Source organism: Triticum aestivum, chromosome 5A, assembly GCF_018294505.1.
Source record: "Triticum aestivum cultivar Chinese Spring chromosome 5A, IWGSC CS RefSeq v2.1, whole genome shotgun sequence".
NCBI lineage: Eukaryota > Viridiplantae > Streptophyta > Magnoliopsida > Poales > Poaceae > Triticum > Triticum aestivum.
In genome coordinates, this window is record NC_057806.1 from 462,234,843 (window position 1) to 462,249,183 (window position 14,341).

The window sequence follows — 14,341 nt, forward strand, 5'->3', positions numbered from 1 at the left end:
AGTTAAGCCATCATCTGTGTCAAGCGCTTTGATATGTCTCCAACGTATCTATAATTTTGGATTGTTCCACGCTGTATTATATTCTGTTTGGACATTATTGGGCTTTATTATATACTTTTATATTATTATTGGGACTAACCTATTAACCGGAGGCCCAGCCCAGAATTGCTGTTTTTTCGCCTATTTTAGGGTTTCGCAGAAAAAGAATATCAAACGGAGTCCAAACGGAATGAAACCTTCGGGAACGTGATTTTCGGAACGAACATGATCCAGAGGACTTGGACCCTACGTCAAGCAATCAACGAGGAAGGCACGAGGTAGGGGGCGCGCCTATCCCCCCAAGCGCGCCCTCCACCCTCGTGGGCCCCCTGTTGCTCCACCAACGTACTCCTTCCTCCTATATATACCTACGTACCCCCAAACTACCAGATACGGAGCCAAAACCCTAACTCCACCGCCGTAACTTTCTATATCCATGAGATCCCATCTTGGGGCCTTTTCCGGAGCTCCGCCGGAGGGGGCATCGATCACGGAGGGCTTCTACATCAACACCATAGCCCCTCCGATGAAGTGTAAGTAGTTTACTTTCAGATCTACGGGTCCATAGTTATTAGCTAGATGGCTTCTTCTCTCTTTTTGGATCTCAATACAAAGTTCTCCTCCTCTCTTATGGAGATCTATTCGATGTAATCTTCTTTTGCGGTGTGTTTGTTGAGACCGATGAATTGTCGGTTTATGATCAAGTTTATCTATGAACAATATTTGAATCTTCTCTGAATGCTTTTATGTATGATTGGTTATCTTTGCAAGTCTCTTCGAATTATCAGTTTGGTTTGGCCTACTAGATTGATCTTTCTTACAATGGGAGAAGTGCTTAGCTTTGGGTTCAATCTTGCGGTGTCCTTTCCCAGTGACAGTAGGGGCAGCAAGGCATGTATTGTATTGTTGCCATCGAGGATAACAAGATGGGGTTTATATCATATTGCATGAGTTTATCCCTCTACATCATGTCATCTTGCTTAAAGCGTTACTCTGTTCTCTTGAACTTAATACTCTAGATGCATGCTGGATAGCGGTCGATGTGTGGAGTAATAGTAGTAGATGCAGGCAGGAGTCGGTCTACTTGTCTCGGACGTGATGCCTATATACATGATCATACCTAGATATTCTCATAACTATGCTCAATTCTGTCAATTGCTCAACAGTAATTTGTTCACCCACCGTAAATACTTATGCTCTTGAGAGAAGCCACTAGTGAAACCTATGGCCCCTGGGTCTATCTTCCATCATATTAATCTTCCAATACTAAGTTATTTCCTTTGCCATTTATTTTACTTTGCATCTTTTATTTATCTTTATCATAAAAATACCAAAAATATTATCCTATCATATCTATCAGATCTCACTCTCGTAAGTGACCGTGTAGGGATTGACAACCCCTTATCGCGTTGGTTGCAAGGATTTATTTGTTTGTGTAGGTGCGAGGGACTCGTGCGCGGCCTCATACTGGATTGATACCTTTGTTCTCAAAAACTGAGGGAAATACTTACGCTACTTTGTTGCATCGCCCTTTCCTCTTCAAGGGAAAACCGACACAGTGCTCAAGAGGTAGCAAGAAGGATTTCTGGCGCCGTTGCTGAGGAGGTTCGCGCAAGACAAGTCAAGATTTGACTCCCGACAATGAGTCACTTGTGGCACCGTTGCAAGTCAAGACATACCAAGTATCCATCACAAACCCTTATCTCCCGCATTATATTATTTGCCATTTGCCTCTCGTTTTCCTCTCCCCCACTTCACCCTTGCCGTTTTATTCGCCCTCTATCTCTCCATCCTTCCTCTCTTTCTCTATTTGCCTCTTTTTGCCCGTTTCTTGTTCGCTTGTGTGTTGGATTGCTTGCTTGTCATTATGGCTAGTCCCCTATCTTCTCCATTGTCTCCCGAAAATGAAGTTCTTAATTTTAAGCAAAGGGAAGGAGAAAACCTAAAAGACGCTTGGTATAGAATTTGCAATGCTCAAAATAGATCTACCAGGAAGCAATCTACTTCTATTCTTCTCCGCAATTTTTATGTAGGTGCTATTCCTTGGCACAGATATGTCCTTGATACCATTGCCGGAGGGAATTTCTTGGGTAGCCACACTTTCGATTCCTATAATGCTATGATAGATTTGTTTGGCTCACCCCCCTCTTTTGGTTAATGGAACTATGTTAACTTTGGAGCATGTAAAGCAAAAACTTGAAATTATTGAAAATAAAGTTGCTACCATTGAGTTAATTAAATTTTTTGATAAAAAGATCCACAACCAAATTACCCAATATGGATTTAATTAGGAGTAATTTTGAAAAATATTAAAGAGAAGGAACCTATAGTTATTGAAAGAATAAATCATGATTCCACTAGAATCGATAAACTTGTGGGTATCATTACCAACTTGGGAAACGCTTTTTCTTCCGTAAAGAATACTCCAAGTCCTCCAACTAAAATTGCCAAGCTTATGTATGGTCCTAAAAATAAGGGTGAATCCTCTAGCAAATAAACTGCGGATCTGAAATCTATAAGTATTCATCCTAATCTTTTTGCTATCATTAAGGAACCATTTGCTACTAATGATTTTTTCGATCTTGTGCCTAGAAGTTTGATTATTGATAAAAGGAAAGAAACTCCTAAAGGTGATAGATGTCTCATTAAAGAATTACCAACAAAAGATACCTAGATCTATCCTTGCTTTTATGCCTAGGTAGGGGCGTTAAACGATAGCGCTTGTTGGGAGGCAACCCAATTTTATTTTTATTCCTTGCTTTTTGATCCTGTTTAGTAATAAATAATTTATCTAGCCTCTGTTTTGGTTATGTTTTTTTTGTTTAATTAGACTTTGTGCCAAGTAGTACCATTGGGAAGACTTGGGGAAAGTCTTTTTAATCTTGCTGTAAAAAACAGAAACTTTAGCGCTCACGAGAATTGCTGCAATTTTTATTTGGAAAGTGCTATTTAGTTAATTCTTTTTGCAGATGATTAATAAATAAATTACCCACGTCCAGAAATTTATTTTAGAATTCTCGGGGTTCCAGATCTTGCGTTAGCTACAGATTACTATAGACTGTTCTGTTTTTGACAGATTCTGTTTTTCGTGTGTTGTTTGCTTATTTTGATGAATCTATGACTAGTAAAATAGTTTATAAACCATATAGAATTTTGAATACAGTAGGTTTAACACCAATATAAATAAATAATGAGTTCATTACAGTACCTTGAAGTGGTGTTTTGTTTTCTTTCGCTAACGGAGCTCACGAGATTTTCTACTTTAAGTTTTGTGTTGTGAAGTTTTCAAGTTTTGGGTAAAAGATTTGATGGATTATGGAACAAGGAGTGGAAATTGTCTAAGCTTGGGGATGCCCATGGCACTCCAAGATAATATAAGGACACCTAAAATCCAAAGCTTGGGGATGCCCCGGAAGGCATCCCCTCTTTCGTCTACTCCCATCAGTAACTTTACTTGGAGCTATATTTTTATTTACCACTTGATATGTGTTTTGCTTGGAGCGTCTTGTATTATTTTAGTCTTTATTTGTTAGTTTTCCACAATCATCCTTGCTGTACACACCTTTTGAGAGAGACACACATGATTCGGAAATTGTTAGAATACTCTATGTGCTTCACTTATATCTTTTGAGTTATATAGTTTTTGCTCCAGTGCTTCACTTATATCTTTTAGAGCACGTCGGTGGATTTGTTTTATAGAAACTATTGTTCTCTCATGCTTCACTTAGATTATTTTGAGAGTCCTACAAAACAGCTTGGTAATTTGCTTTAATTATGGTAGGCATTCAAGATTAATAAAAAATTTCTTATGAGTGTGTTGAATACTACGAGAAGTTTGATACTTGATAATTGTTTTGATATATGGAGATGGTAATATTAGAGTCATGCTAGTCGAGTAGTTGTGAATTTAAGAAATACTTGTGTTAAAGTTTGTGATTTCCGTAGCATGCACGTATGGTGAACCGTTATGTGAGGAAGTCAGAGCATGATTTATTTATTGATTGTCTTCCTTATGAGTGGCAGTCAGTGACGAGTGATGGTCTTTTCCTACCAATCTATCCCCCTAGGAGCATGCGAGTAATACTTTGCTTTGATAACTCGTAGATTTTTGCAATAAGTATATGAGTTCTTTATGACTAAGGTTGAGTATGTGGATCATACACACTTTTCTTCCTTCCACCATTGCTGGCCTCTCTAATACCGCGCACCTTTCGCCGGTATCCTACACCCACCATATACCTTCCTCAAAACAGCCACCATACCTACCTATCATGGCATTTCCATAGCCATTCCGAGATATTATTGCCATGCAACTTTCCACCGTTCCGTTTACTATGACACGCTCCATCATTGTCATATTGCTTTGCATGATCATGTAGTTGACATTGTATTTGTGGCAAAGCCACCGTTCATAATTATTTCATACATGTCACTCTTGATTCATTGCATATCCCGGTACACCGCCGGAGGCATTCACATAGAGTCATATTTTGTTCTAAGTATCGAGTTGTAATTGTTGAGTTGTAAGTAAATAAAAGTGTGATGATCATCATTTTTAGAGCATTGTCCCAGTGAGGAAAGGATGATGGAGACTATGATTCCCCCACAAGTCGGGATGAGACTCCGGACGAAAAATAAAATAAATAAATTAAAGAGGCCATAAAAAAGCGAAGGCCTAAATAAAAAAATATGAGAGAAAAAGAGAGAAGGGACAATGCTACTATCCTTTTACCACACTTGTGCTTCAAAGTAGCACCATGATCTTCATAATAGAGAGTCTCCTATGTTATCACTTTCATATACTAGTGGGAATTTTCATTATAGAACTTGACTTGTATATTCCAATGATGGGCTTCCTCAAAATGCCCTAGGTCTTCGTGAGCAAGCGAGTTGGATGCACACCCACTTAGTTCCTTTTGTTGAGCTTTCATATACTTATAGCTCTAGTACATCCGTTACATGGCAATCCCTACTCACTCACATTGATATCTATTGATGAGCATCTCCATAGCCCATTGATACGCCTAGTTGATGTGAGACTATCTTCCCCCATTTTTGTCTCCTCTACAACCACCATTCTATTCCACCTAAAGTGCTATGTCCATGGCTCACACTCATGTATTGCGTGAAGATTGAAAAAGTTTAAGAACACCAAAAGTATGAAACAATTGCTTGGCTTGTCATCGGGGTTGTGCATGATTTAAATACTTTGTGTGGTGAAGATAGAGCATAGCCAGACTATATGATTTTGTAGGGATAACTTTCTTTGGCCATGTAATTTTGAAAAGACATAATTGCTTAGTTAGTATGCTTGAAGTATTATTATTTCTATGTCAATATTGAACTTTTGTCTTGAATCTTTCAGATCTGAATATTCATACCACAATTAAGATGAATTACATTAAAATTATGCCAAGTAGCATTCCACATTAAAAATTCTGTTTTTATCATTTACCTACTTGAGGACAAGCAGGAATTAAGCTTGGGGATGTTTGATACGCCTCCAACGTATCTATAATTTTTGATTGTTCCATGCTATATTATATCCTATTTTGGACATTATTGGGCTTTATTATACACTTTTATATTATTTTGGGACTAACCTATTAACCGGAGCCCCAACCTAGAATTGTTGTTTTTGCCTATTTTAGGGTTTCACAGAAAAAGAATATCAAACGGAGTCCAAACGGAATGAAACCTTCGGGAACGTGATTTTCGGAACGAACATGATCCAGAGGACTTGGACCCTACGTCAAGCAATCAACGAGGAAGGCACGAGGTAGGGGGGCACGCCTACCCCCCAGGCGCGCCCTCCACCCTTGTGGGCCCCTTGTTGCTCCACCGACGCACTCCTTCCTCCTATATATACCTACGTACCCCCAAACTACCAGATACGGAGCCAAAACCCTAATTCCACCGCCGTAACTTTCTGTATCAACGAGATCCCATCTTGGGGCCTTTTCCGGAGCTCCGCCGGAGGGGGCATCAATCACGGAGGGCTTCTACATCAACACCATAGCCCCTCTGATGAAGTGTGAGTAGTTTACTTCAGACCTACAAGTCCATAGTTATTATCTAGATGGCTTCTTCTCTCTTTTTGGATCTCAATACAAAGTTCTCCCCCTCTCTTGTGGAGATCTATTCAATGTAATCTTCTTTTGCGGTGTGTTTGTTGAGACCGATGAATTGTGGGTTTATGATCAAGTTTATCTATGAACAATATTTGAATCTTCTCTGAATGCTTTTATGTGTGATTGGTTATCTTTGCAAGTCTCTTCGAATTATCAGTTTGGTTTGGCCTACTAGATTGATCTTTCTTGCAATGGGAGAAGTGCTTAGCTTTGGGTTCAATCCTGCGGTGTCCTTTCCTAGTGACAGTAGGGGCAGCAAGGCACGTATTGTATTGTTGCCATCGAGGATAACAAGATGGGGTTTATATCATATTGCATGAGTTTATCCCTCGACATCATGTCATCTTGCTTAAAGCGTTACTCTGTTCTCTTGAACTTAATACTCTAGATGCATGCTGGATAGCGGTCGATGTGTGGAGTAATAATAGTATATGTAGGCAGGAGTCGGTTTACTTGTCTCGGACGTGATGCCTATATACATGATCATACCTAGATATTCTCATAACTATGCTCAATTCTGTCAATTGCTCAACAGTAATTTGTTCACCCACCGAAAATACTTATGCTCTTGAGAGAAGCCACTAGTGAAACCTATGGCCCCTGAGTCTATCTTCCATCATATTAATATTCCAATACTAAGTTATTTCCTTTGCCATTTATTTTACTTTGCATCTTTTATTTATCTTTATCATAAAAATACCAAAAATATTATCCTATCATATCTATCAGATCTCACTCTCGTAAGTGACCGTGTAGGGATTGACAACCCCTTATCGCGTTGGTTGCAAGGATTTATTTGTTTGTGTAGGTGCGAGGGACTCGTGCGCGGCCTCATACTGGATTGATACCTTTGTTCTCAAAAACTGAGGGAAATACTTACGCTACTTTGTTGCATCGCCCTTTCCTCTTCAAGGGAAAACCGACACAGTGCTCAAGAGGTAGCATGCTTCGTAATCGGAATTGTGCAAGTGTTTGGCCAATAGTATTTGAGATCTCCCAATGCTGAAGACGTCGCAAGGCTATTGGAGATGAACAAAGCTCATGGCTTCCCAGGTATGCTTGGCTCAATAGAATGCATGCATTGGAGTTGGAAGAATTGTCCTAAGGCATGGCATGGCCAATTCCATGGCCAAAAAAGGGTTACACTATAATCCTTGAAGTGGTGGCCTATCAAGAGACTTGGATTTAGCATGCTTTTTTTGGAATGCCTGGATCTTTGAGTGACATCAACATTGTTAATCAGTCACCACTGATGAATAAGATTGCAAATGGTGAACTGCCACCAGTGCAGTTTGTAGCAAATGGCCATACATACAAATATGGCTACTATCTTGCAGGTGTGTTAGTTCGCCAAGATGAGATCTCGGCCCATATCTACGACTACTTCCTTGGTATGTTGGGAACAACCAAGTAGAAACCGTTGCGACTACGCTCTGACCTGTGGGGGTAGGAGGAGCGCGTCTTGCATGCAGAGAATGACCTCCTGGCCATCTTTTTCTCCATGGAGGCGATCGACCTGGCCATCGGCTCTATGAAACCTGACACGGCACCGGGTCCCGATGGTTGGCGGTGCCTTTCTTCAGGCGGTTTTGGCCAATTTTGAAAGGGCTGTTCTGTGACATTATCAACGGGTTTGCGCTAGGTATGGTAGACATTGCACGCCTGAACTTTGGTGTCATTAGCTTGATCCCAAAGGTCAAAGGGGCCGACTCAATCAAGCCATACCGACCGATTACCCTTATCAACGTGCCCTTCAAAATTTGCGCTAAGGCTTATTCGGCGAGACTTGCCCCCGTAGCCCAGCGTGTGATTAATAGGAGCCAATCGACTTTCCTCAAAGGGCGTAACTTTCTAGAGGGGCCGATAGTGATGCAGGAAATTGTGCATGAACTCAAGCGTACTAAACAACAGGAAGTGCTTCTTAAACTTGATTTTGAGAAGGCTACGATCGAGTGAACTGGGAGTTCATTCAAGAGGTGCTGATTAGAAAGGGTTTTGAATCAGGTTTAATCCATTGCATTATGCAGCTGGTCTCGGGGGGCAGACTGTTATGTCAATAAGCGGAGAAGTAGGGAACTTCTTCCGCAACAAGCGGGGTCTAAGACAAGGGGACCCCATCTTCCCCTTGCTCTTTAACTTTGTTGCGAACGCCCTCTCGGCCATGATCGATAAGGCTAAGGGTGCCGGGCATATCCGCAGAGTGGTAAGCCACCTCATTCCGAGTGGTGTCTCACATATCCAATACGCGGACGACACGATGCTTCTTTTTTAGCTAGATGACCATAGCATTGCTTCCATCAAACTCATTCTCCTAGCATTCGAAGTAATATCAGGCCTCAAGATTAACTTCCTCAAAAGTGAGGTTATCGCCATTGAGATGGCTGGCCCGGAGGCGACACGTGTTGCCAACCTTCTTAATTGCAAGCTAGGGAGCTTCCCAATTGAGTACCTGGGTCTCCTGATCACGGACAAGCACATTTCCATTCGTGATTGGGAGCCCCTTTATGGTAAGGTGGCGAATAGGGTAAGCCCTTGGCGTGTGAGGTTCATGTCTTTCGCTACCAGGCTCATTCTAACAAACACTAGTCTCTCTTTGCTGCCTATGTTTACCATGGGGATGTTCCTTCTCGCCGACGGCGTTCACACCAAACTCGACACCCTAGGTCAAAGTTCTTTTGGGAAGGAACCGGGACCAAAAAGAAGTATCACTTGGTGAAATGGGCCGCGATTTGTAGGCCTAAAAAGTTTGGGGGATTGGGAATCCTTAACTGCAAACTAATGAATGTGGCCCTTCTCTCCAAGTGGGTTTGGAAACTAGCGCAAAATGAGCAGGGGCTCTGGGCGGAGATTCTTAGGGCAAAATACTTCCCCGACGGAAATTTCCTCACTACCAAAGCCAAGGGCTCGACATTTTGGAATGGGATCCAAGCGGTCAAGCCGGCTTTCGCTCTAGGTTCCCAGTTCCGGGTTAACGATGGGAGGTCAACTCGTTTCTAGCTTGATTCATGGTGCGGAACCGTTCCGCTGTGGCAAAGTCACATGTCGCTCTACCGGCTAGCCACGAAAACCGACACCCTAGTTGCGGACGCATTGCGCTCCTCCCCGCCAGCTATTTCTTTTATTAGACCCCTTTCAGCTTCCGAGCGCATGTCCTGGGAGGGGTTGTGCCTCATGCTGACCGGTGTCACCTTAAACGTGGAGCCCGACGTTGCTTCCTGGTCCCTTACAAGCTCTAGGAAGTTTTCGGTTAAGTTGCTATATGATAAGCTTTCGGAGGGACCAACGCTTGACATAGCTAGGGGTTGTGGAAGGTGGCCATCCCCCTAAAAATCAAGGTGTTCCTTTGGCAGATGTTTCACGACAGGCTTCCCTCGTCCAACAATGTGGCTAAGAGAAACGGGCCGTCAGACAGCACTTGTTCGGTACGTGGAGCGCACGAGGACGCTAATCACATATTCTTTAACTACCACCTAGCTCACTTTGCGTGGAGCGCAGTTAGGGAAGCTTTTGCCCAAAACTGGAAGCCGCACTCCGGAGGGGAGTTACGCGCCATTCTCAGCGCTCATGGGGGTGGCTTTGCTAGAGTTCTTTGGCGATGCATAGGGGCGCTGTTGTGTTCTATTTGGACCACCCGTAACAAGATTATTGTCGAATACAAGTTTCCCTCTCACCCTGCTGAGATTATCTTCAAATGCCATTTGTACCTTCAGACCTGGATGCCGCTGGGGAAACGGTGGGACACTGGGTGGATGGGAGAAGCCATGGAGAGGATACACGCCATCCAGATTGCTGCTCGCCAATGATCCCCATGGTGGTTTTGTGGGAGTTTATCTCCTTTACCGGTTGTTTCAGACTTTTATGATCCTTTCAGGCTTCGGCCGGTTGCATGTACTAAGATTGTGGGCTTGACCCAGTGTCGTGTTGTTTATTCTGAATCTGGATGCTGCCTGTTTGGTGGGCTTTATTAATTTAAAGCCGGACGCTCATTGCATCTTCGTTCTAAAACAAATCTTGCAGATGGCATCTACCCAAAGTGGCAAACATTTGTGAAGCCGTTGAAAAAAAATGAAAGGTAAGAAAAATCTTGATTTCCACAATGCTCAGGTGGGGGCTAGAAAAGATGTGGAGAGAGCTTTTGGGATTTTGCAAGCCCAATTTTCTATTGTGAGAGGATGAGCTAGATTTTAGGATCAAAAGATGCTTTGGTACATCATGCACGCTTGTGTGATCATGCACAACATGATAATCGAGAATGAGCATGGCCAAGATTTAGACTACTCTCACTATGAGCTCTTGGGACATCCCGTGCGAGTGCGGCGGAGGGCTGCCAGTGTGGCCCGTTTTGTTGCCTCCTATCATGCCATTTGACATGCCGAAACGCATGATGATCTTCAGAAGGATCTCATCGAGGAGTGGTGGGCATGGAATGGTCGACAAAGAGCATCATGATTTGTGCGTTTGATGTTGTATTGAAAGATAAACTATTTATTTGAGTTGTAATGAAATTGAAATATTTATTGTTGATTTATTTTGTTTGTGTTTGATCTTCTTGATTGTGTTTGGAATGCATATGTTGTTTGTGTGAGAGCGCGAGCATAGTTTTTTTGCAACGACTCGCGCGTGCTAAACTTTGTAGCGGCCGCTGGAGCAAGCGCTCTGTGCCGTGCAAAAACAGCCGATCAGCGTGCTGCAAATGTTTTTTTTAGCGCGCCACACGTTGGACGGCTGTTGGAGATGCTCTACGTAGGCTAAAGGTGGGAGTCCCACTTGCAGCCTGACTCGCCTGGTTGAGCTCCACGACGGGCATCACGAGGCCGTACAGTGTTGCGGCGCCGAACGTCATGCCAAACCCGGCGTAGTACTGCACCCGCGTCACCCCCATGGGGCGGTCCCCTCCGGCGTTCATCCCCAGCATGGCGGCGCCGATGCTGATCAGCACAACGGCGTTCATGGAGAATGCCGTGAACCGCCGGCGGACGAGCAGCAGCGCGAAGGCTGCCGTGAAGGCCTGCTGCGTGGAGACGAGGATGGAGGAGGTGCACACCGAACTCTCTGATCCCGGTCTGCCTGTTTTCAATGGGATTGTCGGCAGGTCTCGGATGCAGCCCGAAGCAACTGGGCCAGCCCACCAGGCGAATCGTGCTTTTCCTTTTCGTAAAAGGCGATTTAAAAAATTAGACTAGGGAATCGAACTTGGGTGCTGGTGCTTCAAAAACCCTCCCGCTAGCCAGTCTAACCGATGACAATTAGTTGAAAATGAGAAGCACGAAACTATTTAATCACATACCACAACATGTTTTTTTTAAAGTGTTCACACTTTAAAAAATGTTCAGGCTTAAAAAATACTTCTCGTTTTCAAAATTTCTTTGTGTTTGAACAAAATGTTCATTCCAATTTTTGTGACAATTTTCAAGAAAAAGTTTCAAAAGAAAATGGGAACAAATTTTAAAACCTCCAAAATATTAAAGTGCGAGCACTTTTTTTAATGGGAACAAATTTCAAATATTTGTTCAGGTTTCAAACTTGTCCGCACTTTAAAATTTTGTTCAGGTTTAAAAAAATCAGTTCTTTCAAAAAATTCTTGCACTTTCAGTTTTGTTGGTGATTTAAAAAGGGTTCATGTTTTCAAAATTTGTTTGTGTTTTTTAAAAAAGATCGCAATTCCAAAAAATCATGAAAATATTCGGATTTCAATTTTGTTTTGACAATTTTCAAGAAAATGTTTCATAAAATTTCCGAGATGTTTCCAAATCTAGATGCTGTTATATGTTAAATAAAGTCGCTCTTGTCTATTAGATAAGTAGCTTTCAGTCGCAGTGGCAAGCCATGTTAGTTCTGCACCGCCAGGTCGCAAGTTCGACTCACTGTACCGTATTGTGGGCCGGTCCACTCGCGTCGGTTCGCAACCAAATCCCGGGTTTGAGCCGCCACATCCGCAATTCCTGTTTGGGAATGCGCTAAGGTTTAAATAGACCGGGATCGAAGAGTTCGGTGTGCTGATTTCAGGGATTAGAAGTTTAAGGTTTGATTTAGCTTTTGTCTATAAATTCAAGGTTTATTTTAGACTTTTTTCTATATTATTTGATTGAGTCATGATAACGTGCCCGTAGGTCCTGTGAGAGCGCATCGGGTGCTCCTATTCATGTCCGATCTTCAGTCTTTTCACCTGTTCATCTTCAACAACCCCGACTCACGTGCCTCTTGTCCAGTCTTCGCTGGCAGCGCCATGCAACTCCGGCCCCCGCCTCCGGCGAGGTCACGTCTGAGTCTGATCCATCGCCGGTGACACCATCTTGGGCTCGGGGCTTCGCTCCTCTGAGGCAGGAAAATCAACCAACGCGATTATTTAGAATTTCAGGCAACTGACATTTATCAGAACCGAACAAATTATATTGGCTAAGCATGTCATGTCAAACCACTGTTGTTATGCTCATCGTCACACTCTTGACATCGTCTTAACTCTTGACGAGCTCAATTATTCTCAGGCAGAACTTGGAATCGTCTGTGGGAGACTGCTCCCTTTGTCCTTTGCATGGATTTGAACATTTGGATTTGGACTCCGTAGAGAAGATGAAGACCGGCGGGGTCTTGGTAAAAGCATATTGATTTTATTTGGTCGGACCACCAGGCCATCAGTTGAAATCTTTGTACTCGACGATAAGGGTAACTCCAACGCCGTGTTCCAAATCAGACACGTCAAATGTCCACGGACAACTTTAGGCGAGACCACCATTCAACCCCGTGCATCAAATATCCGCAACATTTCAAATGAATATTTCACAAATAGATGAAGTCCATGTAAATCGGACAACATTTAAACAAGTTCCATATATTACATGCCAATCACACCCTATTCATCAAGTTCAACTATTTCTTTTAAAAGTAAACTAAACTACGCGAGATACCAGACGTTTACCTCGTAGACCTGGCCTCTGAGGCCGCCAACAATTTCGTCGACGCTGCCGCCACCATCGTCGTCCTGCGATGTACACTCATGGCGCATCTACTCAGCCGCATCTGCCTGGTGGTGACGCTCGGCTACGGTCCGCGCTCTTGCCCTAATTGGTGAGGACATGGACGATAGCTTGAATTTGGTTGCTAATCTGGTGCCGACGCTTGGCGGGAGTCAGGGTGGGGGTTCTGGACCGATCCTCGGCCTAGGCCAATGCGAGGTCAGCGTCGGTGACGACCCAGTCTGGAGCCACATCCAAATTCACGAATGCAGCCCGTCATGCCATGTAGCGCCGGTCCTCGCGCACCTTCTCAACTCCGTGTTGTCGGCCGTCAACATGGTGTGTGAGGCTGTCAGATCCTGACATGAATCGACAACTCAAACTAACTCCCTATGTGGAGTACTCTTGATCAATGGGAATTTCTCTACTCTAGCTATGGCAACTAAGAACAGAAGGGAAAGTAGCTAGGGATTCTGATATGATTTTCGTTACTCCACACGCGGCTGGGCGTGGGTGAGGGAGTCCTGGATTAGGGGGTCTCCGGACAGCCGGATTATATCCTTTGGCCAGACTGTTGGACTATGAAGATACGAGATTGAAGACTTTGTCCCGTATTCGGATGGGACTCTACTTGGCGTGGAAGGCAAGCTAGGCAATATGGATATGTATATCTCCTCTTTTGTAACCGACCTTGTGTAACCCTAGCCCCCTCCGGTGTCTATATAAACCGGAGGGTTTTAGTCTGTAGGACAACATACAATTGTACCATAGGCTAGCTTCTAGGGTTTAGCCTCTCTGATCTCGTGGTAGATCAACTCTTGTAATACTCATATCATCAAGAACAATCGAGCAGGACGTAGGGTTTTACCTCCATCAAGAGGGCTCGAACCTGGGTAAACATCGTGTCCCCTGCCTCCTGTTACCATCCGCCCTAGACGCACAGTTCGGGACCCCCTACCCGAGATTCGCCAGTTTTGACACCGACATTGGTGCTTTCATTGAGAGTTCCACTGTGTCGTCATCATAAGGAAGATGGCTCGCCTTGTTGTCAAGGACAACATCACCTCTGGGGGAGCCCTGGCTGTAGGCCAAACTCTCCGACTAGGCGGCTTCGTCATGACCGCCCGCTCGGCCGCTGCGCCGACGATGACCTCTTGGGTTATCGAAAATAGCCTCCACATCAGCTCTCCTCTTTGAACGAGCTCTTGGATCGCATTG

At 43.6% G+C, this 14,341-nt stretch overlaps 1 protein-coding gene across 1 annotated transcript in view; it reads right to left on the reverse strand.

Annotated features, from left to right (window-relative positions):
- Window positions 1-13,173, reverse strand: part of LOC123101388 (purine permease 1-like) — a 65,201-nt gene extending 52,028 nt beyond the window's left edge. The window contains exons 1-3 of the mRNA XM_044522864.1: window positions 13,087-13,173; window positions 12,365-12,485; window positions 10,954-11,318 (exon numbers count right to left, since the gene is read on the reverse strand). Coding sequence (XP_044378799.1) covers window positions 10,954-11,318; window positions 12,365-12,485; window positions 13,087-13,173 — 573 coding nt within the window. The remainder of the gene's footprint in view (window positions 1-10,953; window positions 11,319-12,364; window positions 12,486-13,086) is intronic.
- Window positions 13,174-14,341: the final 1,168 nt, after the last annotated feature.